This window comes from Calcarisporiella thermophila (assembly GCF_041956535.1).
Source record: "Calcarisporiella thermophila strain CBS 279.70 unplaced genomic scaffold VTP21scaffold_7, whole genome shotgun sequence".
Taxonomy (NCBI): Eukaryota; Fungi; Calcarisporiellomycota; class Calcarisporiellomycetes; order Calcarisporiellales; family Calcarisporiellaceae; genus Calcarisporiella; species Calcarisporiella thermophila.
Window position 1 is genome coordinate 268204 of NW_027192197.1, and position 25362 is coordinate 293565.

Below are 25362 nucleotides of genomic sequence, written 5' to 3' on the forward strand. Positions count from 1 at the left end.
GAAAGATTTGAAAAGGTTAAGGTGCGCCAACTTGGTAGTGTTTGGGGGAAAAGGGATAGGAAAAAGTCTGAATAGAGATGAAACTAGGCAGCTTTATATTGCGCTTTTTAAAGTGTACAAAATGTTTGATCGATTAGGATCAGAGATGGAAATATGTATATATGCCAAACGTTACATTTAATTCAAACTGAGCTTGAGCTTGGCCCATTGGACATCTACATAAAACGTGGAAAAATAAAGGTTGGCGGAGTTATTCTTGGCAAATGCGCGATTTTTCATTTCCTTCATCATTAAATGAGGAATCTCTCTCCCAACCCAGAAGTCTAGGAGGCTTTGAAATAAAATGTAACCGAAGCCGGCCTTCTACATACCAAATAATGGTTTTGTCTGAGTAAAAATGACCCATTTTGGATCTAACTTTTCTCGAGAGAATATGCGAAAATAGAACGGCTCTGTAGAGAGCATCGATAAAGCCGGCGGCTGTAAGGTGCTGGATGAAATCCACTGTTTGCCGAGAGTTTGTTCCCTGAGAATATTTTGGTAAGGGGGAACGCGGAATGGACAGGAAGCATATAGCTGGATAGTATGGTTACTAATGCGCAGAGGGATTTTGCGTCCGAGTCTGTATATGGCATTTATAGAGCATACATTGGTTAGGTTCGGATCACCTTTCTACGCAACTTGGCTTCTACGGTGCTTCTGTCACAGCCATTCCGAATATTGGATCGCTGGATACCTGGAGAAGCGCGGATAGCCCACTGCACGCACATTGATACTCTCTCGTACCGCCTTTGTTGAGATTGCGGTAATATTTGGGTTACTTGTGTTTCCCGGTGGTTCAGCCTTCAGTTTTAAGTTTTCTCACCATGAAATAAAAGAAAATGAATGGAAAATGTCAGGTTGGGGGCTTATACGCACCATAGCAGGAATCACCCCTGTAATGCATTCGGTGTAATGCGGATTGCCCGAGTTTGGCTTAATGAGGAAGTAATTGATATCATTAAAGCTCGCAAGGTTAATAGAGACATTATGACGTGGATTCGCTCATCTTGGTCAACGCTCTCAATTCTCAATATTTCTTTTATATGTTTTCGATCGGCAAGGTTTTAATTATCAATGGAGTGCAAGCTCGAGCTGATGACTTTAGAGGCTTTTTCATCGGCCCTCAAGTGACTAAAATGCCTAAAGAAAAGTAGTCCCAATTATCCCGGCAAAACAATCACGAAGTGCCCACAATTGTATAGGGTGGACGAAGCTAAGCCTCTAAATGTTTATTGGCGGGATGACGACCGCTAAACCCTGAAAGCATCTCGTAGTTGCAGACAATTAGATTTCTGTGATCGAGTACTCCATAGCGACGCAAAGTGCGATTTCTGCCGCCATTGCAGCTCTCCAACATTTCCTGAGCTTATTCTAATAATTGATTGTCTCATCTGGTCTTCTTGTTCCGTCTTGCTTGGGAGGAAGTTATTTCTTTAGGACTGCGAAAGAAAATGTCGAGTAATCCTCCAACCCTTCCATCCATTCGCACATTGCTGGCTGAGCCCATCCCTGCGAATCCAGGAGAAGGTAAATCCGACTTGCATATTATCTGATGATCCGCGATCTGAAGAATTCTAACCATGTTTTCTTTTCCACATTAGAACACCGATCTCATATTCACCATCAACGTCACGCATCGTCTCCATTTTCGGGGTATCCGGGTTCGCATGCCAATCCTAGTGTACATCATGGCCGCACTCGTGGCCATATGAGATCAGGAAGTGACGGCTTTGCTCCAAGTTTTACATTTCCCCCACGGAAACCCCAACCTCCACCTGTGCAACAGCAGCCGCAACAGCAAATTTATCCATCACTCAATCAAAACTGCCCAGCGCAGGGATCGTCGCCCACCACGCATATTGGCCAACTCGCCAATGCCCTTGCTGAAACCAACTTACATGACTCGCCCGACGCTTTTGGAAAGAATCCTCCCATGGAGCCCGATTTAACCAAGATGCGAACCCTCGAAATGCCGCTTAATCTCTCCCCCATCCCTTCGCCGTCTTTTCCCCCGGCCGGATCCTTATCCGCAAGCTCGTCTCCCCGCAGTAAACCCTTCTCCCTGCCTGCTATGCAAATGCAGCATTTGTGTCCTCCGGGATCTAACCATCAGCATTCCTACTCAGTCCCAAGCCTCTCTCCGTCCTCCACCTTTTCCGACAATTCAAAGCGAGCACGCTCCAGAACACTCTACACACACCACCGATCGGTATCCGATTTTACGCACCCTTATTCAAACCCCATGCATCGTGAAAGCTCGCAGCCCTCGCCCTTGCCGGCTACAGCCGTGGGAGGAAATATTCCCACCCGGGAGGAGTCGACCCCACACACTGTTCGTCAACACCGCCGGGCTGTCTCCCATACAAGCATCGATAGTATTCTTAATAACGAACCTTCCCCTCTGACGATGGACTCCTTTATGCCAAGAAAACTTGCGCCCCCCTCCTCCATACTCTCGAATGAACCCTCGGGGCCCTCCCGGCTAGACAGATCGCGCAATTCTCCCTCCAGCCCCCTCTCCTCCGGCTCCAATTCGGCATCCTCAGGCTCGTTTGCTAGTCTCCCCGGATTAAACCATGGGCCAACCTCCTCGCCCGTTCCTGCGAACAGCAAGTTTCCCCACACCTCTCCCTCCCCTTCCTCCTCTACCGGCTCACAAAACCGCTACCAGTGCCCGTACTGTAGTAAGCGGTTTTCCCGACCCAGTTCACTCAAGATCCACACGTACTCCCACACTGGGGAGAAACCTTTTGTGTGCACGGAGGAGGGCTGTGGTCGCTCTTTTTCGGTACAGAGCAACTTGAGGAGGCATATGCGGGTGCATATAAAAAAACCACACAAGGAATGAATATGTATATTTCCGGGAGAGGTCAGCGCAGTGGTCCGGTGGCATGCTTATTTATTTCATAATGTTTATTTTGCACTTGTGCAATTGTGTTTACTATGATACCTCTTAGGTGCCGGTGTTAGTTTTTGGTTCAGTTTTTTTTATTATTTTTTCTCTTGCTTTCTTCCGCTACTACTTCTCTGGTGTTAACTCGGTTATCTTCTTTCATTTTGCCTTTAACTCTTTTTTTTTTCTCCTCTATTCTTTTTTGTTGTTTTATAGTGTTTTTCTCTTTGTATGTTAGTTCTATTTACTCGACCAAAATTTTCGGATGGACAATAAACTTCGAGATTTCTAATGTGGCTTGGATGAGTAGTAAACAAACCCTGAGAGTCTCGAGTATAAAATCTCGACCTCCTCTCTAACTTTCTTCTCTCCCCTCTACTCGTTTTCAAGTAAGTGTTTCCGCTCTTTTTCTATTTTCGTTATTATAATGTCCAAATGATGACTGCGTTGCCGCCCCAGGCGGAACGAATAATGTCGAGATTTTACGCGTTTACAGCCAAATTAATCCTGATTCAATAACATTTTATTTTCGATTCCCTACCAATGTTTATGGGCTCGATATTGATCACGGATTCTTTTTATCAATAGCACGCATTAGCACGGGTCCCTTCCCGGGCGTGATATTTGGGTTAGTATATACACCGTTTTTCTTCCCGACTATTTAAATAAAATGATTATATACAAATTTTCGGTACTATCAAATACTGAATTCAAATTGTGAAGAATAGTCAGTTTATGATTCTTTATGCATTTTATGATATTAACTTTTAATCGAACCCTTATTCTAACCTCTTCTCTCCCTTGCTTATAGACATCTTATTGTCCATATATCATTGAGATGGTGAGTAATTTTTTCGCTTTATTTGCTACTTTCAATGGTTTTCTATGATGTTTTTTTACCATGCTAATACTGACTTGTGGGTCATGCCCACAAAAATGGTGTCAAAATTCTCATTTTTACTGAGCGATATTGATAATTACTTCACGATTCATTTTGTAAAAAAGCGGTAATTAACCTTTCTTTTTGCAATGCTTGTAGGGGTTGAGTCTTTGAAAACGGTCCGGGAAAGACGCTGGATCTTATACTTATAGATCAATAAAGTTGAAGATAAAATGAATTGGAGATCAGTGTTTGTGGTTCTAACGAATTAGTCAGGTTGAAATTAAAGTTAATACAATGCGTTTGCCAATGAAAATTATGGCTGTAAAAAATAAGATTAACCATTGATCCTGGTATTGAGCTTCGAGCGGATATAGGATCCACATCATTCCGACACCATCACTTTCCCCTCGCGGGATCCTCTCTTTCTTCTTTGATGTTCACTCATTATACCATGTCCCAAAACTATGCGTGGGTGGTGTTATTTTTCGGGTGGGCTTCACTGCTAATAATGCCAGTGATTGCTCAGGAGATTTCGGCGAGAGATCGATCCGCTGCAACTGTGATGGGTAAAACGTATGTAATGAGGGGATAAATATTCCTTTTTTTTTCTCCCCATGGACTGTGAGCCATTGAACCATCTTTTTTTATATCTACAGATTGTATGTGTTTGGTGGCAAAATATCCCCTGGGAATCTTACCGACAATGTGTTCCCAACAGCAACCAATGACCTCCTCATGCTCAATCTTGCGACCTCTTTCAATACAAGCAACGTCCCGTGGTCGAATTTGCCCAAAATTCTTCCTCAAAACGCTCCAAACGCACTTAGCGCTGTTATTTTTCAAGCGGACCAGGAAGGAAAACAGCTCGCCATCTTCGGTGGAATGAATTCAAATAAGGCTCTGCTCCCTGACCGACTCTTCCTCTTCTGGACGACCAACAACACCTGGAGTACTCCTTCCATCCCATCACCGGGGCAACGTATCATGAGCGCGTCGGCAATGGATCCCGGAGGCGAATACGTGTATTTGTACGGGGGTGCTTACCTTGCCGATAGGCAACTATACGCGAGGAATGACGGAGCAAGATTCAATCTGAAAACGAAGTCGTGGGAAAACCTCCAGACTTTGTCACCACCCGAGGCCAGAGCGGGGCATACGGCCTCGATGTTAAGTGACGGAAGATACGTGGTACTGGGGGGATACTTGCAGGCCAAAAATGAAACCGAGTTGAGCACGGCTCTCGTGCTGGATACCGTGGCCAAACGGTGGGATGTAGTGGGGTTGAATGGTCCCTTTCCCCCTTCTCGAGTAGGGCACAGCGCCGTAGTCCGTAAGTTCTTTAGAACCCCAAGTTCGATTCGTTAATGAAGCGCTAATGCTCCCATGACACTTTTTTTTCCTTCGGACTGCTTATGCTAATGATAATGGCAGTGGATAACGATTATATTCTCATCTATGGGGGTGTACAGGCCAATGTGACTACCCTTGATGACATGTGGCTCCTCTCTCCTCAGAATTGGACATGGAGTCGGATAGCTCTCAAAGAGAATCCAGTGGGCAATCGTGCGTTTCACAATGCGGTGCTCGCCGGCACAAACATGCTCCTGATGTTTGGCGCTAGCGATAGCCAAGAGGCTCAGATGAAGCGGGATTTGCACGTATTTGATACGAACAGGATGGAATTTGTTACCCAATACGTTCCAACCATATCGATACCATCAGAAACGGCCTCTCAGCAAAAGAGCCCAAGCCCTGGTGCGATTGCTGGTGGCATCATTGGGACATTGGTGGTGGTGGGAGGGGGGTTGGTCGCCTTCTTTTTGATAAGACGCAGGCGAAAACAACGGGCCATTGGGCAGGGGCAGAAGGAGGAGCCGGTAATGCCTCTCTTTGGCATGGAAGACGTGGTTAAACCCGACGCCTCTCCGGATTACAAAAGCTTGGTTCCGGACGAAATCCATACATACAAGCCCCATAGTCCGATAGAGAGTTCGAAGCCCAACTTGGCAGACTTTTCAGACAAACCTCACGAATATTAACCCCGTAAACTGGCTTTATGGAATCTCTGTATTTATACACCATCTATCATTTCCTGGTTCTCTAATTAATCAACCGCTTTTCTTTTCTACTTGATCATTTGCATTTATTTTTTGCCTTCTCTTACGAATAATGGGATGTTGAACGGGTGACTGGGAACATCTACGTTTCTAGAGCAATAAATAAGGAGAAATAGGGGGTTGAAAAAGGAGCAAAAAAAAAAGCAATAGAAGGGGGAAGTAGGGAAAGGGGAATAGTGTCCATGACAAGAAATAGATACTCTGATAAAAATAGGGGGGGAGAGGAAACAAAGAGCTAGAGAATAAAAATAACTTAACCATTTAAATTAGGTGCAAAGTAAGATTGTTTTTTCTGAAGAGCAAATGCAATAAGCCATTCAAGGAGATAATACACAGTGGAAAATTACGAAAGAGTGTAGATGGGGTCCATTTGCAAAACATGACACTGAGGCGTTTCTGATAATGGCGGGAATGAGTAGTATCCCTGTTTTTCTTCCGCGATGTCTACCGCCAAACCGCCCGGTTTACCCGTTTGATACTCTTGCTTTCCAGCATTTTGCTTCTGGATCGGAAGGCTGTCGATGCACCGATTGCTATTAGAGCTACAGCCCTCGGAAAGATACTCGACAGAAGAATCGGGAGGCGAAGGTGGCAAGGAAAAGGGGGTGTGCGCATAAGGCGGTACGTTAAGTGAACCGTCCCAAGTCCTGGCCGTGGTAATCTCAATGACAACTTCTGTTGGACAGAGAATAGGCGTAGTGGCCACCTCCGAGGGAGGGGGCGGAGTAGTCGTTTCCGCGACAGATGAAGTACTAGCGATGTCGGAAAAGCTTTGATAGCTTTTGCTGTGATGAGATTGCAAGAGCGGATCCGTGCTCGAAATAGAGTTAGGTGCGGGATCAGGCGAAGGAGCGGCTGTGTCAGAATTGGAAGCGAAGGTAAGATCGGCAATAAAGGCAAGCAAGCTGAAAAGCCCTGCCCACTCAGAGGCGAATATGCACTCGGCTCCCAAGCTTAACACTGAAATTAAAAGCAGCCCTTCGTGCACTCTCAATCCCCGCGCTGCGTCAAAATATTTCAACGCTAAGTGAGGTATGACTGAGAATATTCCCAAAAAATACGTCAGACACCATCGTGGCAATGCATCCGAGATGGGATTTGTAAAATCCACAACCAGCAGTAACCCGCAGGCACAACATAACGAAACCACGAATGAGCGCGTTCGAATGGGAATCTTGGACGTGTTCCAGATACCGTAGCTCACAATGAATAAGATGCCCACTACAGAATGCCAAGCAGAATCATGGCGGGGCAGTGGGAAGCTTTGGGGCAAAAGAATCTGTTCATCAGGTAAGTAAAGGTGTCTTTCTAAATTTTCTCGAAATTAAAACCATATACCCAGCCCGCGCAACATAGTCCGCCCATCCCGAATAATGCGCTTCTCTCTCGCCTAATTACCGCTCTTAATACAATTGCTAACAGCCCGCATAACATTAAGATGCTCGGTACGGAAATAGAATTAGTGATTGGAGATAACATTAGAGCTCATGAAAACGCGAAAAAAAAAATCAAACGAGCGTGCCTAAATGGCTCTAGTAATTTGGATAATTTCCTCGCATAATGACGATAATGAAAAAAAAAAAAATCTAAGGCAAAAAAAAATAGCGCTGTTCAACAATATTATCCAAGAAAGAAAAAAAAACAATGCACTTCTAGCAAGTATTCAAAGGATAAAGGAATGGAAATGGGTAGTAAGGAGAGGAATGAAGACCAATGTTGCCCCGCTAATCTCGAGATTTAAAATAAAACTAATAAAAGTTTCCGAGCTTGGACGCGAGATTAACCGAAAAAATTGAAACGATACGTCAATTTTACACCCCTAACCCCCCATCCACACCCGACTACCGAATCTAAGCCGGGTGTTGGGAACACTCTAAATCTACTTTAAACCCCATCCAAAAATTATAGATGACACAAGGTCCCAATTCTATATTCAGTATATTAGAAGTCATTATTCCAAACAATACATTAACCAACTAGTGCATATTATCTTCATGCCATAGGGCGTCTATTCTTTTCATGCGATCTTCATGCCCCTTGCTTGTCTTTGCAAAGGCACTCTTTGCCACACGTAGCGGAAATGACTTTCCAATCAAATAGAGCAGATTTCGATGGTCGTGCAATATGGTATCTTCATTATAGGTGAGCAATTGATGCGCAAAAACGAAGCCTGTCATATAGGAGTCCATATGGGCGGAGTGGTATGAGGAGGAGGTAGCGGTGGAAACGAAAGAGGGCATGGGGAGAGTGGTTGGAGATAGCGATGGGCAAGGAGAGACTACTGATTCAATTGGAAGTGATTTGGCTTGCTCGCCTAGTAAGATTGGCTCGTGATTGGAAGGGCTCTGCTTTGAGCGTTTCTTATGAGCGCGCTCTTTTTCCTCCTCGTTGAGGATGAGGTCGAGGTCGTGAGATTTCCCGCACTGGAATCCTTGGCTGCAAAACCCATGATACTACACTTGAATTTAGAATAGGTCATTGAAAAATGGAAGGGTCTAATTCCAACTCACCGCATATTGCACACAATAAGGTTTATTATTGTCAGGTGGGTTTCTTTTTTTTCGCTTCTTTCCATCCAAGCTGCTCGCTTCGACTGCGCTCTGGCTCTTTATCTCCACAGGGGGCGCTGTCAATCTCTCACACACCTCCAGATGCAATGTTTTACTCTGCCCTCCCTCCTTGCTTTCGTCTCTCACATGCACTCTTTCATACTTGCGGAATAAATACGCCAGGAATGAAGCTCGCTCACGTGTCACATAGTCTGCGACGTATTTTGTGTCATAGATGCCAGCTGGAAACATGTCATTTAGGTCTGCGATAAAGATATTGAGTTCGGTGGGGAGTTCGGCATGAAAGCTGTGATAAAGATAGATAAGGTCGAGGAGGCCATTGTGTATAGCGACAGGAATCCGAAGTTTGAGGAGATGCCCAAAGAGCGCACGCATTAGATTATTTGTACTTCCAAAACTAGATAACTGGATAGGCATTGGGTTGAATTGATCTAGATGGATATGGATTATAGTAACATGGAAGCGGGTTAAAACATACCTTGTCTTCCCCGGGGGTATACATGATTCCCTCTCGATACTGCCGATTGAAATCGAATCCGCTTTCTGCGAGAAAGCTTAAACTCTTAGAACTCACTTGGTGATCATCCTATGTCAACAGTAGGTTATGCAACCCAGGATTGGTACCACTAGAGCAAAGAGAAAATGGCCCACCTCTCGCAGCAGCAAAAAGTTAAAGTTATGCACGATATAATTCGTTTGATCTCGACCATTTTCAGAACCATGCTCAAACGTGGTAATACCAAGCGCAACGAGCGCGTGAGTTAAAGCGACCTTTCTAAGGCTTTTGTATCGATCTTCAATATTTCTAGGGGCATAATTTATCCACTGATCCAATACAACGAAATTTATAAATTCAAAAACTTACCCAGCCCGCGTGTCAAATCCACTTCCTCCCAATCCAGTGAATTCTGTGTCTAGCGCTACAAACGAAGCCCGAGAGAGAATGTCTTTGATTAATGGGAAGAGCGATGCAAAATTTCCGCGCGTAACCTCCGTATACTTGTTGATGTAGGATGTCATTGATGGAACGAATTTCTTGCCACCAATGCTGTTTTCATTTTGGCTCTGGCGGCTTAGATTCTTCAATTTTTCAAAATCCAAAGCAAGTGGTGCTCATTTACACTACCAACGCGAATATGGCGACATCCCAACTGCTACCCCTAGGTAATACACGTGTGCTCTCCTCTAGCTCTCCTTCTGTTTGTGTATTTGCCTTATTACCGTACTAACACCTTCTTTCAATGTTTTAGAGCTCATCGATAAATGCATCGGCTCACGGATCTGGGTAATTATGAAAACAGACCGCGAAATCACCGGGAAACTACTTGGGTTTGATGACTACGTGAACATGGTGCTTGAGGATGTGACAGAGTAGTAAGTGATTAATTTCTTCTGCATTTGTCTCTGTTTTGAATTCATTGACCATCTTGCAATCTGCTCTCATTTACAGCGAGAATACTCCCGAGGGCCGAAAATCGACCAAAGTGAGTCAGATTTTGTTGAATGGAAACAACATATGCATGGTAAGTTTTGGAGCTACATTGACCAGAAAAGTCCTACCATTGACTCTATATTCTTTCAGCTCATTCCTGGAGGCGAAGGACCTGAAAGCTAAACGATTTAAAATAATATTGATTTGGTTTGCGGACTCTCCCTATTGCTGTATTTTCCCTTGCTCCCACTCGTCCTCCATACTTTTTTGTTAATATTCTTTATCTTTTATCCCTCTTCAATAAACCGGATTTTCGATCATATTGAGGCTGGAGAGAAAGGCCCCTTCGGCCCCTCTTGTCCAAGAGGGGATACCCTCAACAGTTAAATAGAAATAGAGCACAATCCATTTCCTAGTTCCATATGAAAGTCATAGAAAAGCCGGAGGAAGAGTCTGTATAGAAATACCCCTGTAAAAGGCAGTCTCAGTGCTGCAAGTGTGCTGGATAGGTGAGAAATCGACCAAGCTCGACGGAAATTCCAAAATATGTAAAATCCACCCATCTCAAATATCTCCAACCGCGAACGCTACTTTCATGGGGATATTGAAAATGAGGGCACATGATTTTACATTAGAGTGCTGGTCCGCCCGCAATCCACATTTATTTTTTTTTCCCTCCAGATACGGTCAGTTATTCGCGTTGGAGGTTGGACACTAGATGATGGTGCGCTTACGAGACGATAAATTAGCCGAACCTGGTAGAGTGAGACGCTCAGCGTGACACTCTGCCCCGCTGTACAGCAGAGGCTATGGGAGGGCTGGATATTTGCTTGTGCGCTGTCGGCGCTTCATTAAGACGTAAAGCTCAGTCTTGGACTGTATTTTTGTGGCTTTGAGCCTTCGCAAAAGCTTTGGGTTTCCAGAGCCCATCTTTCGAGAAGGCTGTATAATATTATGCTGCACATAGGTGTGCGTGAATGAGAATCAGGTCATCGTGGAATGAGCGAGGTATCAGACCAATCACGGCTTATCATCTCGAAATTGATAACCTTAGTTCCAGGTTGTGTGAGAGCGAGTCCTGGGGCTAGCTTCAAGCCGGTCATCTGTTTCATTCAAAACAGCCATGGGAACTTTTTGAGCGGAGCATTCCAGCAGGTTTGCTGCTGCTGCTTGCCCTCGAAGCACAAAGTGCTCCCCCTTCTCCCCTCTCCCCTCCCGCATGCAGCTTTACAGCGCAGCTCCCGCCGAGATCAAAGGCGGCGCTACTCAGCGCATGTGACAGTCACTCTAGAGCATATCCGGCTTCTCCCATTGCGGGCGGATCTTCGCAAGCTCGGTTCCCCAGCCGCGCGGAAAACTTTCCTTTAATTGCTGACGGGGGTTACAAGCCAGAGGAAAATGGGATGCACCGCTCCATATTAGTCATACAACTTGTTTAAGACATGCCAATTGATTCTTATTTTAATTAAGGAATAGGCACCGCGTGACCTTGATTTCTGGGCGGATCCAATTGGGTGATAATGTTAATGATAATTTTTTTACGACATTTTATCTCATCTTATCCTCGTCGTGGTTCCTGCGCTTGGCCCCTGATATCTGTTTTCCGTGGTTGCTCTGCGTTTCTATTTTTTTGGTCCGGAAGTCCATCCCCCTTTTCTCTCCATCGCTCTCTTGGCCATCTCCCCCCTCTCTCCCCCTCACTGCTCTGCATTCTTCAGCACTCCAAGTACTGGAACTGCCTCCAACTCTTGGCCCAAAATAAGCTGGCCTCAATGAATTCGTGTCCCTCTGCAGCTCACAAGAAAACGCCTGCCGCTTCACTCACGCCCACACTCACACTCGCACTTTACCACATCGAATCGCCCACTTGCATCCTCATCTGAAAGCACATGGACAGTCGCGGAAAAGAAATTTACCCGTCCCCAACTCTAACCGAGCAGCCCCTCAGCCCTCCTCATCCGGCGCTGTTGCCTGCGTCCAAAGCCGGTAAACCCGCCACAGTTTGCACCAACTGTGGCACTGATAGCACGCCATTATGGCGTCGTTCCCCGTCGGGCGAAACCATCTGTAACGCCTGCGGGCTGTACTTCCGAGCACGAAAGAAGCACCGGCCTCCCTGCCTCAAGCGCCACTCCCACCTCCCTGCGCCAGTTGCCGCCTCTGCCAGGCCAAATGATGCAGTGGCGGAAAGTGAAGCGGCGGCGTCGGAAGAGCTCACGACATGCTCCAACTGCGGAACTAGCACAACCCCACTTTGGAGACGAGATAACCAAGCAAGACTGATCTGCAATGCTTGTGGCCTCTACTTCAAACTCCATGGCGCTCACCGACCCGTGTCGATGAAGCGAACCGTGATCCGAAGGAGAAAGCGAATCTCTAACTCCTCCAGCCCCACTCTTCCACTGAAACCCACCACCTTCCAGAGGATCGCCCCGTCCCCCGACATAAAATGCACAAAAAAAGTGAGCATCTCGTCACTCTTAAACCCCCTGCTAACCACCCCGCCGACTTCGCCTGTGAGCGGTGGAGAAGACATGCATGGGGAGCCGTATGCAAGCCCCGTCGGCTTGATGACGTTGCCTCCGCTGATGCCTAATAATAGGCTAATGGGTACCGCGCTGCCATCCCTGCGCAGTTATATAAGAAATTAAGCCTCATGAAGAGGACAAACATGTTTATAAACGCCTGTATTAAGTTATCCATATATATAATGCCGATAGCTATGGTTTATATCGAAGTATGTTGGTCGAACGCTGTTTTTTTTTTAGCGAATAGATTTGCTTAAGTTTATAATGTTAAGGAATAACACATGGTATAGTGCAGAAATAAAACACACGGAAGAATCCAAAGGAAGCGCAAGATGTTACAAGAAGAGTGCATTTACAATGAAAAAAATAAATAAAAATGGCATTGTAAAACGAGCCAACCCTGAGTCCATGGCATCGGCCGAGTTACTTTGTAAAACATATCTTCCTGTCGCCTGAGGCATCATTGTATTCCTCGAATCCACCACCGTTTGCATTACTACAACGACCGGGTTGGTGTCCTGCATGGGCATGGGGCTCGGAGTCTGCGGGGGAGAAGCTACAGTGGTAGTAGCAAACACGACGGGGCGGGATGGAGAGGGTGACGTAGAAGAAATGCTAATGGTGGTTTGTGGAAAAGAGGAGCTTGTGCCCTGAGAGGAGGTTGAACTTTGGGCAGAGGAAGTATTTGATTTTCGCAGATAATTGATTCTGGCCCTATATTTGTGAGTTTGCACAGGCCATAAGTCCTCCGTGGTTCTATTGGGCGCTAGCTCGATGCTGATCCCTTCCGGGTCGATATGCTTCGGTCTTCGATAACTATCCAGCCTAATAGTTTGGGTGTCGTCATAGTCGTCCTCTATCTCCTCCTGTAGCGGAGAGTCCATCTCCTCTTGCTGGACTAGCTTAACGTTGAGCGGGTATTGGCTTGTCGTGGGTTTTGGTTCTTGTTTCTCTCGCAGCTTAACTACGATGCTTGGTTTTGCTAGGGTGGGCATATGGTTGAATATGGAAAACAGACTCTCTTGATCCATCTCAGTTGGAAGTACCCCTATAGATGGCTCTCGTGCAAGGCCTATCAATGGATTTATTATTCTAGTGCATTATATTCCCACAGTAGCTTGAAATTTACCTCGGAAATCATTTGGACGCTCGGCAAGGATAAAGCAGTCGACTCTGATAATGGCATAGAATAGCGCAAGAAAACATAGTTTCTCCCTCATGTCTCGTCTTTTTTCTAGAAGAATAGATATAAAGGGCTGTGAGAAAAAAGAATACAGAAAAGAAACTGGGGAAATGAGCATGCCAGAGAACTTTTATTAGCAGCGCACGAATATATCAAATGGTTGAAAACAAAAATGACCCGAAGGTCCGAATTAAAAACTGGAGTTCCAGAAATTAGACTTTGCATATTTCGATTCTCGGAGGATTAATTTCTTTAATGCCACGGCTAACTATTTCCGTCCCTCAAGCCATAAATAATCAACAGGTGGTAGAAAATAAAATACAATGATTCCAAATTCATATGACGGATGGGGTGGTTGGGTTAACTCATCCTGGGAACTCTTCGGGATCGGAAGTAAAAACCTGACGGCCTGTTGCAAGGCTATTTCGGCAAGGACCAGCAAAGAGACTCTTGGGGAAGGGTTTTTTTTTCATCAACTCTGCGTGGTCCTTATATTGCGCTCCTTGTTAAAGAAATTTGCGCTCTAGGATTTCAGTAGCCGCTTGTATTATTATATTCATTGGCAACAATCAATTAGGGAGCACAAGCTCGGAAAATCCTTTCAGGAAATGGTTGTGCTAAAGAGAGTCGCACTAGTCGACTCATGACACGTTTTTTATCGACTCTATTAATATTTCCTGGTAAAGCCGATATGGTACGGGGCTTTTTTATAAAAGAAGACAAGAGCCACCCTCTTCAAAACCAATTTTTAACTTTATTTTACGCTTCTCGCTTTTTCCTTTTGCAACCGTTATAATGCCAGGTCCCATCGATCTCTCTACTCTTCAATGGCTCAATAGCCCTCCTCATTTTCAAACTGAAAACTCTACGGAGATCCAAGTCATTTCTGCTCCACGCACCGATTTCTGGCGTTCAAGCAGTGCTCATCGTGACACGGGCCACTTTCTATATCAAACTGTAGCGGGCGATTTCTCAGCAACCCTACGGGTGAAGGGAGAATACACTGCATTATACGATCAGGCAGGTATTATGATCCGAAAGAATGATCAATGCTGGATTAAAGCTGGGATTGAATTGGAGGATGGTGAGCAATTCGTGAGGTAAAATATTTTCGAATTAAATTAAATTTGAAGCTATGGATTGCATTCAACTAATTGAATAACAATCCTAGCGCCGTTGTGACAAATCCATTTTCCGATTGGTCGTTGCTCCCAGTCGCGGCAGAAGACCTGGAATCGGAACTACAGATCAAATTGCAACGACAAGGGCCTGTGATGAAAATTCATTACTCTTTCTCTGGGAAAGAATGGAAGATGTTTAGAAAGGTCACGAATTTCACTGAAGAGAAGGAATTATGTGTTGGTTTAATGCTGTGCTCACCCCAGAATGACAAAGGGATGAGCGCGAAGTTTTACGACTTTGAAATCCATCAATAAATCCTCTCATCCCATCTCTCCTGTTTAGTGTCTGAAATTTTTTGATGACGTCATAAATTATCCAAACTGCACCGGATTAAAGGGCAATCTTCTCGGAAGCTTGATCCTCCTCTTTTGCTAGTTGTTTGTTGCGAAGGTAATGACACGATAACAGAGACGAGAAAAGAAGGATAAAGATAGAGCTAATCATCCATCCATCCATCCGTTCAAGCTCATCCTCTTCTCTCGCTTTTTTTTTCTGTTCTTTTTTTTGTTTCTGATTCCCTCATTGGCTAACCAACATAATCGATCACATTTTTTAGCATCGGTAACGAACAGCGCATTATTTCCTTACCAGAACACCAGGAAAAGAAAATGGCAGCTTTGAACCTTCCCGCCGACGTGGTGGCCGAGCACACCGGCGTCCGCCTCTTCAACAAGTGGTCGTTTGAGGAAGTGGAGATCAAGGATATCTCCCTCACGGACTATATCCAGATCCGCAACCCCGTGTACCTCCCCCACACCGCTGGTCGTTACTCCGTGAAGCGCTTCCGTAAGGCTCAGGTTGGTTCCATTCCTGAATCCTTCGGCCCATCGATTTGTTCCTGACTTTATTTTCTCTCCTACCAGTGCCCCATTGTTGAGCGTCTCACCAACTCTCTCATGATGCACGGTCGCAACAACGGAAAGAAGCTGATGGCCACTCGCATCGTCAAGCACTCTTTCGAGATCATCCATCTCCTTACCGACCAGAACCCCGTTCAGGTGTTCGTTGACGCCGTCATCAACACTGGACCCCGTGAAGACTCGACCCGCATTGGTTCTGCTGGTACTGTCCGTCGCCAGGCTGTTGATGTGTCCCCATTGCGCCGTGTGAACCAGGCCATCGCACTTATGACCATTGGTGCTCGCGAGGCCGCATTCCGCAACGTCAAGTCGATCGCCGAGTGCTTGGCTGAAGAGATCATCAATGCCGCAAAGGTATATTGTTGTGGTGTGGCCGCTTATTTTGAGGGATGTCTAAACTCATTCATTCTCCAATAGGGCTCTTCCAACTCCTATGCTATCAAGAAGAAGGACGAGTTGGAGCGTGTTGCTAAATCGTATGTATCCCTGCTGAACTCGTTCCATTTGGATTTATTCCCGGCTAACTGGCTCTTTCCTTTTCATAGCAACCGTTAAGGGGTCGTTCATTGGGGAGTGGTGTATGTCCCGGGGCCGCACACTCTTTGTCCGTTTCAATGCTTTGCTTTCTCTTTTTTGTGAAAACCTTTTTACCTTTCTCTTTTGCAGAGGTGTAGAGAAAAATAAATTTGTTCTTTATCCGACCCTTGGTTCAATACGAAAATTTCAGTAGACATGACGCAGAACGATCTTTGGAACGTATATATCCTTTATCAGAACGAGGTTTCGAGGCTTGTGCAGCAATTCGCAATTTTTTCATACTTACTTATCTCCAGTGCGGAGTATTTTGGATTTTATCTCTTGGCCACTCTGGTTTCCTGTATTTTTTTTTTGCTCTGGTTTTTACTTTTTGCTTTTTCATTCTTTCACAAGAGTTTTTCCCTATCTATTCCTCCCCTCTTCTTAACTGTGAATCAACCCGAACTAAAAAAAATGGCCGCATCTCAGACCCAGCCGAAGCAACTCCCCCCCTTTGTCGCTAATCTCCAGGCCAAACTTAATGAATGTTACAAGCAGCTCGATGTAGAGCTCGAGAAGAGCGCCTTCCTCAAGGACGTCGAAAAGAAGACCAACATCAATAAGCGGCACCTTGTCACGGGCGCCGCCGCTGTTGCCGGTATTTTCATTTTCTTCAACATTGCCGGCGCCCTCATCTCCAACCTCATTGGCTATATTTATCCTGGTGGAGTATTGCTTTCCATTTTAAGCTAACGTGCAAGGGACTAACGTGAGGTTGCTGTGTATTAGCCTATCGATCCTTCAAGGCTATTGAGTCGAAAGATTCTGCAGATGACATTCAATGGTATCCACCCTTTTATTCTGCGTCCTTAATACTCCACGCTCTTTCATGAGAACCATCTTATTAATATCGGTCTTTTATATCTTAGGCTTACCTATTGGACAGTGTTTGGTGTTTGCTCAATCATTGAGCAATTCACCGACACCATCTTGTACTGGCTTCCATTCTACGTATGGATGCTGTTGTATTTCCTAGGGATGTAAAGATGTACGCTCACCCCGTCTATTCTCTTTCTATACTAGTTCCTATTCAAGACCATTTTTGTTCTTTGGCTAATCTTGCCGCAGTTCCGCGTAAGCTTTTAATTTATTGAAAAATTCCGGTTGGGAATTGATTATAAACATAAACAAACGTTCCCATTTTGCCTCTTAGGGAGCCAATGTTTTGTACACTCGCTTTCTGCGCAAGTTCTTCTTGGAAAACGAGAGCAGGATCGATAATGAGCTGAACAAATTGAGACGCAGTGCAGATCAAGCCCTCTCCGGCGAGAAGGGTGAGAAAGACAATTGAGCCGTTTGTCTCCTCAGCGTCTTCTCTCTTTTCTTGGTGTCTTTCGATTTCTTGCAAGTTTACTTTTTCCTTTGGTTTTGTTAAATATCAAGGTTTTGAGCGTATTTTTTTTAGTGTTCCTTAGTATCGAAAATGAAATCTAAATAATAAAATCATGTTGCAATGGCGCATAGCCTCTTCCTTCCCCTGACTTGCCTCATCCATGCTCGCGATGTGGTGTTCGGAAATATTTGTCCTAGATTGCTCATTTGCTCTCTTCTTCATCCGCCGTCCATGCTAATTTTAAATCAATAACCCCCTGCACTTTGATGAAGCATGCAAGAAACAACATAGGCATACCATTTATCTATCCTTTCTCTCCAATCATTTGATTTGGTTCCTCCATGATTTTCCACTATAGCGACTCTACACTGTAGAACCAATAGGTTGCTGCCAATCTCTCCCCCCAGATATCTTATTAACCTCGATGCTAGCATAATGAAATTTATTTTGCCTCGCTAGCCTGGCCATTGCGGCTTTCAAGGAAGTTACTAGCTTCGCTATTTCAAATTCAAGAAGAATTAAGAGCCTCAAAGGTCGTCTTCATACATTAGCCGTCATTCTAAGAGGAATTTAGGTTTCGTGTAACTCTTTCATTTCTCTCAAAGAGCTGCACTTCTCCATCCTCCACTGAATCCCTGCTCATCCTAACAATTTCTCTGGGGAGCTGTGCCACACAATTTCATTCAAACGCGTTTAAATCTACTTCCCTCGCGTCCCTTTGCCCGTAACGTGCAGGACCAGGCAAATATCCTTCATATGTCCTGATTATCCTTTATTCTGTAAAGGCGAAAGGAATCAGGATGGAAAACACGACAATAGATAACGCATCATGGCTAGAAAATATCCTCATTTCCATTAATTCCTCCGATCTCTACCAGGACATCCTCTCAACCGACTTGCTACACCGCCTTTTTCAGTGTATAGTCCATGATGCACGGCTTAAGATCCTCAATTCCATCGATGTCGAAGAGCTTGCTATGCTGGAGCGCAAGTTTGAAATGTCAATTCAGCGAGCCGAGTATCTGGACGTGTTTGAGCTGGGACGCGTTTCAGCGGAGCCCCGACAGGGTTCAGCAAAGAAAAGCAGGAGGTCAAGTACGTCATTGAGTCCGGAGAACAGGGCAAAACGGCAACGGTTTGAATCCACTTCCGATGAAAAGATCGAGGAAGTGGGTAGAGAAGGAGAGGAAATTAAGAATGGAACTGAGAGCTTGCCAGAGGAGGATACAGATTTAAAGATCCTGGCCCGGGTCTCCTCGAAGTTGGATCAAGTGCTTAATGGAGTCGAGGCAGCCATTTGTGCTTTTTTCCTGATGACCAGTGAGCGTTTAAGCAAACAAGTACTTACCTATGTTATTGCTTGAATTTTTAGAGTACATTAATTTATTTCATGCTCCTCGAATGGATCACTAGCTCTATCCAGAAGATCTTATTATTGCTTCTCTAAATCTGATGAAATCACAGCTCGAGGGCATTGTATACCCGTTATTTGAATCGTATCCGGGCGTTGGGAGATCAGAAGGTATTCACCATTCTTCTAATATCGAATCCTTAGAGTTGCTGATTCTTCGCGAATATCGACTCTAGATAATACTAGCAACACAAGCATCATGCTTAAGGCACTGGCCAACCCTCAATTAGCGCATTATATTGCACAGTTGACCCAACTGCTCACCATATTACTCCAGAAAGTCTATGATCTCATGCATTTGGAAGAGCTTTCCGACCGGGTCATTATTTCAATTGGGTTTATCGCCATCGGCCCCTTTTTCATCGACGATTCAACGTGCGAAAATGGGTTCCTTAAGGAGCAGAAGACCCTGGAACACTTGAAGCTGGTGGCCTTAGGACTGCTTCGATCTGTAAGTTTTTGTAGTTGGAGTAAAGTACCTGTGTTGATCTTGTTACGAATTCCTTTTAGATTTTCATCCGTTACCCAGAACAAAGGACATGGATATTGGAAGAAATCATGTGCTCCTTGATCAAATTGCCCAAAGTGAAGCGTAACCTTAGGAAATATACGTAAGCTTTACGGCTCCACTCGATTGCTTGTGTAGGGCTTTCTCAACTGATGTGAATCTCTGATGGTTCATTAGGCTTCCTGAGGGGAAATCTATACAAATGGTCTCGGCGCTTATATTGCAGCTAGTCCAGAGCTGTACGGAGGGTATTATGCGCACCTCGCTTTCACAAACTAGAAAGTCATTTTCTACCCTAAACGCGGACGAAGAGGGGGACAAGGCGGGAGCTGAGCATCTTTTGCCTGAACATGCAGAAAAAGTAAAGCTTGAAACCATTAGTTCTACATGAAAAAAGTCGTTATTGATGCCTCTGTTCACTATGGATTTAGTATGATCAACTCTGGAAATCTGGACTGGAGGCGGCCACTTCATGTGCTCGCTATGTTTTTCAGTTTTTCTTAACAAGGTAGCAGGGATATTGCCCTCGCATCTTCTCAAAGTGTACTAAGAATATTTTGCCTCTCCCCTCCCCCTCCCATCTTAAGGTGCTCTAAATCAAGCAAGTCCATGAATGAAACCGAGTATCGAGCACTGCTGGACAATTTTATAGAGGATGTGATTACGGTATTAAACTATCCGGAGTTTCCTGCGGCAGAGCTCTTCCTCAATATATTTGGGAAAATCATGGTATGCTCACCCTATTTATTCTTTTGTTCACCTCGATGCATGATTTTTTTTCTCACCCTAATCTCCGACAAAAGGTCAACTACATCGATGACAAGAAAATAGATAATACATCCAAGGGAATGGCACTCGATTATCTTGGCACGATATGCAGCCGTATCAAAAAGTTCGATTTCACTGGACCGCCTAAGGAGCCTGGCGCCTCTCCCCATCCCTCCGCAGTGAACCCCAGCAATGCTACACCACTTGCTTGGTTAGGCGAGGCTTACGACATCCCAATGGGAGAAATGACCGTCTCCTCTAATCACACCAAAGTGAAAAATTTGTGGGAGTGCCAGAATATAGTGTTGGATTTTCTGGAGTTTGCGGTCTCCCAAGATTCAGCTCTAAACGTACATTATTTATAATCCGACAAGGATTTTCCACCTGCCATTTAATGAAAGAAAATTGATATTTATTATTATGCATTTAGAGCGCTCGTTTTTTCCTCCTGTGCGAATGGGGTCATCAATACGTCAACGCCTGGAAGTATCTCGGCGAGAGCAAAGAAAATGAAGAGGTGACGGTTGAATCAAGGGAGATCAAGAGAATGGTAGAGGGCGGTTTACAAGCCTTATGGAGGCGCTCCTCATACCACGTGTCCTTTAATCCACTAGAGGCGACGTACGCATCTAATATATTCTCGTACATATTATGTTGACACTGATGGTTGTTTTCCAATGGAAACAGGCGACCCAAATTCGAACGACCAAAAGTCGTGACCGTCGCTGAACTCTTGGCTGCTCGACAAGCTCTCTTCCAGAGCTTTGATTCCATGCTCTCTCGCATTCTTGTGTGCTTAGAATCAAGTGTGATAAATTTTCGAACAAAGGCCCTGCGCGCATTGGGCCAGGTAGTAATGTCCATGCCTGCCCTTCTCAACCAGGTAGGCTCAGGAGTGCCAAGAATCTACAAAGTCTATAGCTTTACCCATTGTTTGCTTCATTTTCACTAGGCCAGTGTTCGACAAGCTATCGGCAAAAGGTTCCAGGATAGCTCGGCAGCCGTGCGCGACGCTGCGATCGAGTTGGTCGGCAGGTATCTTTCACAGCGTCGGGAGTTAACCCTTCACTTCTATAAGATCCTTAGCGAACGTATCTTGGTGAGTGGATGGGCTGTAAATAATTTCGTCGATCCTTGGCTAATGTTTCTTGGTGTCATCAAGGATACTGGCCCGAGTGTGCGGAAAAGAGTGATCAAGCTTCTTCGCGACATTTACATAAAAATCGAGGATCAAAACATGATGGTTGATATAGCCTGCAAACTGCTCCCGAGAATAAACGATGAGGATATACACGTGAAGGTTGGTATATGAAGCGATATTTTGGATGCCCGAGTCCATGTTTGATCGCCAATAACAAACTTCAACATGCCTTCCCCCCCCCCCCCAACATTAGGAGCTAGCCTTACGGACGTTTCAAGAAATCTGGTTCTCTCGTTTCTCGCCATCGAGTTTAGTCGAGTTTGGCGCAGAGAGGCGCGATATCGATTACACCGAAATGACGGATGAACGCAAAGAAGAGGTGCTTGAGAGATGCATGGCCATTGTTGGCGTTGCCGCTTCTCTCGGCCAATCGAGCAGCGAACTACTCTCCACCCTGATACGGCGAGTGCTCGCTAACACCGATGGCCGTCAGCGCGACATATTTTTCCATGTGTGCCAATGTATTGTTGACTGTATGATAGATCAACTGGTTGGTGTAGATAGCATAGCAGAAATAGAGGATCCAAACACCAAGGTAAACGTGGAAATCTGGTTGAAGAGGCAATGGCTAGTCATTAACTTGTTGATCTCTCCACCCATCAAGAGCATCGTCATCAATTGTATCCACACACTCTACCTATTTTGTAAAGCTTGCCCCCGTTTGCTCTGTTATCCGAAAAACCACTATAAATCGCTCGGCGCGTTTCTCAAGCGATCGAAAGAGGTAATGCGCTTTTGCGCTCGTCCTTTGATTCTATCTTGGAAGATGGTTCTCATTTCTGTTCTCCCTTTGGTTGTAGCCCGAGGAACAAAAGGCCGTTCTGTGTATCCTAAAGATTTACCAACAGGTCCTTGGGTCAATCACTAAACCGGATAGCCAGTTTTTTAAGCGCATCGAACAAGCATTAATTCAACTTCTCAACGATGGGCCGCAGACTGTAGGGTTTCTTGCTGTGCTTTGTTCTTGTCTTGGATTCTCGATGGCTAACCATGTATTCATTTCCAGATCTTGCTGGCAGCGGTGCACTGTCTCTGTATTGTAGCTGATAAATTATTACGAGACTATTCACGTTTGATAAACATTTTCAGATACTGCATCGGTAAACTTCAGGCTTCGCTTGTCTTTTTGCTTGAGCTATTTCCATGTTCTGATTCCCTCTTCATCCCCTCCTTCCCCCCTCTAGAGCAATTGGAGAAAGAAAAGCAGGCTCTGGTGGATGGGGAGTATATCAAGTCTCTGCGAATAGTCATGCGGACCCTCCTCATCGTCAGCTCCATATTCCAGCACTTGGACTTGGATAAATTGCGAGACGAGAATCCGGGTAGGTGTTTGCCTTTATCATTGTATAGGTGAGCCCACGGTCACTGAATCTTTAATTGTTTTTTCAGATCAATTTCTTCCGATGGACACTATTCACAAGGTAAATGGGATACTCATGTATCTGCTTGGCAATATGACATTGAACTCATGCATCGGTTTCGTGACATGATACCCAGGGGCCCTTGCTACCGAAGCTCTTTGACATCATCATCTCATTTGCCTCGGCCAATATCCACGAGACTGTCAAGGCAATCGCGATTCAAAGCTTGAGTAATAAGCCGCTTTCTCGACGTAACTGCACCACTCTTGGGTACTAATTCTGTCATGTTAGGCTTCCTGTTTCAATCGCATCCAACCCTAATGCTCGAGGATCCGAGTAGAGAATTAATGAATCGAGTGTTCGAGAAAGAGTCTACCGAGTTGAAAATCCAGCTTCTAAAGGTGTATAACGAATACCTTGTCAGCGAAATGAGAAAAGCAGACCCGGAGAAAAAAGGTGGGGAGCATCTGTGACGGTGATTATTGGGAGAATTCCCGTTGACTGGGATGAAATATGTAATAGAATCGAAGGAGGACAGCTGGACCGATCTGAGTGTTCTTATGGGCGACGCGGATCAGATGGTGGAGGCAGGGTAGGTGGCGTTTCTGCCATATTGGCTGTACTCGACTGACTGCATCAAGGATGCTTGCATTCTCTACAGGGTGAGCACGTCGATTATGCAGCTCTATCTTGATCAAATACTGGCATGTGTGTCCTCCCCCGACGCGAAACTCAAGGCTGCCGCGTTCGACGTCATGAGCCAAGTTGTGCAGCAGGGTCTCGCGCATCCCATTTTGGTGGGGATAAATAACTATTTTAACAGAGGTGCTAAGATGAAAAGCTCACGTGGGCGCTCTTTTTATCATTAGTGCGTTCCCACCATCACTGCTCTTGAAACAAGCCCCGAGGCCTACTTTAGGGAACAAGCGTTTCGCCTTCACTCCCACCTAAATTCAAAATACGGGGCAGTAATTCATGTTCGGAATGTCGAGTGCGTCAAGGCCGCCTACGCCTACCAGAAACAAGTCCGGGACCCGCATCCTGTTTTGGGTGAGTTACAATGCATAACCACGGCTCTGTCAGCCTCGAGGATGGGCTGACCCCTCTCCCCCCCCCCCCCCTTGATATTTTCAACGACTAGGGTACATATTAAGAAATGGCTCTGCCGAGGCGCTGTTGAATCCGATATATTCACTCTTTAAAGATAAAAGACAGCGACGGAACGAATTCCTCTCGACCCTCATCAAAATCTTCGATATAGATGTGAAGCGATGCAAAGAGTCCAACGTAAGTGTTAAAGGGGTTGTTAGAGGCTGGTTGGACATTTGATAGATTGAGTTCGTCACAATTAGATTGACGCGGATTTCTGCCGGTTTGTGGCGGAAAACTTGGCCTCGCTCGACTATAAGGTCCACGAAGAGGTGCTCCATGTGATTCATGGGGTAACAAGGGTCATTTCCGTGACCGGGATCACCGTGTTGCAGGCCATTAATCAACGATGTATCTACGCTGGTCCGGCCATGTTGCCTGAAAGGGCCGAGGCTCACGGAGGCTCTCAGGGCTCTGATGGACCTGCAATAGCGGAGGCGTCTCAAGTCTCGGCAAATGTGGGTGTTCCCCCCGAGATAAAAGGGCTGCGTGTTGAAGGGCGGGAAAATGGTAAGCAAGCAGACGGCCTAACTAAAGGGTAGAGATGTAACTTTTCTTTTCTCTTTGCTGTTACACTTGGCAGAACCGGTACTGTCGATCGTCGCTAAGGTCTCGGTTTGCATCACCATGTTAGTGTATCTGAGGGAACACCTCAAGGCCCTCTATGGGCTGAATGAAGCGTAAGTAATTGGGCGGATAGCAATGGGATTCTCCTTGGCCTTCTAAAACATGTATCCAATAGCAAATGCGAACAATTCAGCTCGGCAACGAGCTCTACCTTCAAAGATAAGCCTATCGCCCGACAGTCGAACACCTCGGCGGTTGTGTCGTGGGATCGTGCTCCTTATGTCACGAGACCATTGGCCGGCACCTCGGACATGGTCCAGCAGTGCTTTCTGGTACGGGCATGCCCGTCTTAACCTCTCTCGTCGCATGGATTAACTCGCCTCTATTTCATTGTTAGTTTCGCGAGCTGATGGCCACTTTCATATGAGCTGCTTTACCCGTCTCGTTTTGGCAAAAACAATCGCTTCAATATCCTTTTGGCCCGCCCCGTCAAATTGGGGAGGATTTCAACTGTACTCTTACCAGATCTATTTGCAAGAGATTGTCGCTTTTAATTATTTTTTTTTCTTTTGGGCTACTTCATATTTGTATTATATTTAATCCTTTGTCTTATAAACAACCCTTCTTTTGCACTCTGCAGCTAATGAAGACTCAGTCTTTGATCCCACTTGAATGGGCCCAACGAGCCAAATCAACCTCTGTGCCAGCAACACTCCATAGAGGAACGCTGCTTTATGGCCTTGTTCGTAAGCATTGGCAGCATTAAGAGGGCTTGCCGGCACTTTGATGGTTTTAGAG

The 25362-nt window shown here is 45.4% G+C and overlaps 10 protein-coding genes across 10 annotated transcripts; 7 read left to right on the forward strand and 3 right to left on the reverse strand.

Moving 5' to 3' along the window:
- Positions 1 to 1493: 1493 nt before the first annotated feature.
- VTP21DRAFT_10386 (uncharacterized protein) lies at positions 1494 to 2890 on the forward strand (the record flags this gene model as incomplete). The annotated part of the gene is made up of 2 exons (XM_069389716.1): positions 1494 to 1569; positions 1644 to 2890. The coding sequence occupies 2 exons, from the start codon at positions 1494 to 1496 to the stop codon at positions 2888 to 2890; spliced, it is 1323 nt and encodes a 440-aa protein (XP_069253009.1).
- Positions 2891 to 4251: 1361 nt separating this feature from the next.
- On the forward strand, positions 4252 to 5857 carry VTP21DRAFT_10387 (uncharacterized protein; the record flags this gene model as incomplete). Its single annotated transcript, XM_069389717.1, has 3 exons — positions 4252 to 4391; positions 4475 to 5148; positions 5250 to 5857. The coding sequence occupies 3 exons, from the start codon at positions 4252 to 4254 to the stop codon at positions 5855 to 5857; spliced, it is 1422 nt and encodes a 473-aa protein (XP_069253010.1).
- Positions 5858 to 6278: 421 nt separating this feature from the next.
- VTP21DRAFT_10388 (uncharacterized protein) lies at positions 6279 to 7414 on the reverse strand (the record flags this gene model as incomplete). The annotated part of the gene is made up of 2 exons (XM_069389718.1): positions 6279 to 7214; positions 7274 to 7414. 2 exons carry the CDS (start codon positions 7412 to 7414, stop codon positions 6279 to 6281), a joined length of 1077 nt encoding a protein of 358 aa, XP_069253011.1.
- Positions 7415 to 7911: 497 nt separating this feature from the next.
- Positions 7912 to 9525, reverse strand: VTP21DRAFT_10389 (uncharacterized protein; the record flags this gene model as incomplete). Its single annotated transcript, XM_069389719.1, has 5 exons — positions 7912 to 8388; positions 8446 to 8910; positions 8984 to 9091; positions 9157 to 9310; positions 9371 to 9525. 5 exons carry the CDS (start codon positions 9523 to 9525, stop codon positions 7912 to 7914), a joined length of 1359 nt encoding a protein of 452 aa, XP_069253012.1.
- A 116-nt stretch (positions 9526 to 9641) lies between these two features.
- VTP21DRAFT_10390 (uncharacterized protein) lies at positions 9642 to 10120 on the forward strand (the record flags this gene model as incomplete). The annotated part of the gene is made up of 4 exons (XM_069389721.1): positions 9642 to 9669; positions 9756 to 9879; positions 9956 to 10028; positions 10088 to 10120. The coding sequence occupies 4 exons, from the start codon at positions 9642 to 9644 to the stop codon at positions 10118 to 10120; spliced, it is 258 nt and encodes an 85-aa protein (XP_069253013.1).
- Positions 10121 to 11826: 1706 nt separating this feature from the next.
- VTP21DRAFT_10391 (uncharacterized protein) lies at positions 11827 to 12588 on the forward strand (the record flags this gene model as incomplete). The annotated part of the gene is made up of 1 exon (XM_069389722.1): positions 11827 to 12588. The coding sequence occupies one exon, from the start codon at positions 11827 to 11829 to the stop codon at positions 12586 to 12588; it is 762 nt and encodes a 253-aa protein (XP_069253014.1).
- Positions 12589 to 12800: 212 nt separating this feature from the next.
- VTP21DRAFT_10392 (uncharacterized protein) lies at positions 12801 to 13460 on the reverse strand (the record flags this gene model as incomplete). The annotated part of the gene is made up of 1 exon (XM_069389723.1): positions 12801 to 13460. One exon carries the CDS (start codon positions 13458 to 13460, stop codon positions 12801 to 12803), a length of 660 nt encoding a protein of 219 aa, XP_069253015.1.
- A 983-nt stretch (positions 13461 to 14443) lies between these two features.
- Positions 14444 to 16364, forward strand: VTP21DRAFT_10393 (40S ribosomal uS7 domain-containing protein; the record flags this gene model as incomplete). The annotated part of the gene is made up of 7 exons (XM_069389724.1): positions 14444 to 14748; positions 14820 to 15056; positions 15206 to 15220; positions 15387 to 15627; positions 15694 to 16044; positions 16108 to 16170; positions 16236 to 16364. 7 exons carry the CDS (start codon positions 14444 to 14446, stop codon positions 16362 to 16364), a joined length of 1341 nt encoding a protein of 446 aa, XP_069253016.1.
- A 316-nt stretch (positions 16365 to 16680) lies between these two features.
- On the forward strand, positions 16681 to 17557 carry VTP21DRAFT_10394 (uncharacterized protein; the record flags this gene model as incomplete). The annotated part of the gene is made up of 5 exons (XM_069389725.1): positions 16681 to 16930; positions 16996 to 17050; positions 17136 to 17217; positions 17290 to 17340; positions 17420 to 17557. The coding sequence occupies 5 exons, from the start codon at positions 16681 to 16683 to the stop codon at positions 17555 to 17557; spliced, it is 576 nt and encodes a 191-aa protein (XP_069253017.1).
- An 842-nt stretch (positions 17558 to 18399) lies between these two features.
- Positions 18400 to 24991, forward strand: VTP21DRAFT_10395 (uncharacterized protein; the record flags this gene model as incomplete). Its single annotated transcript, XM_069389726.1, has 28 exons — positions 18400 to 18939; positions 19013 to 19121; positions 19187 to 19461; positions 19521 to 19621; positions 19696 to 19879; positions 19950 to 20026; positions 20106 to 20247; positions 20322 to 20636; positions 20717 to 20907; positions 20974 to 21169; positions 21239 to 21385; positions 21449 to 21586; positions 21681 to 22022; positions 22092 to 22211; positions 22288 to 22425; positions 22494 to 22587; positions 22672 to 22809; positions 22877 to 22908; positions 22985 to 23078; positions 23140 to 23304; positions 23371 to 23440; positions 23510 to 23645; positions 23718 to 23898; positions 23990 to 24135; positions 24201 to 24507; positions 24581 to 24677; positions 24740 to 24896; positions 24962 to 24991. 28 exons carry the CDS (start codon positions 18400 to 18402, stop codon positions 24989 to 24991), a joined length of 4662 nt encoding a protein of 1553 aa, XP_069253018.1.
- Between the last annotated feature and the right edge of the window lie 371 nt (positions 24992 to 25362).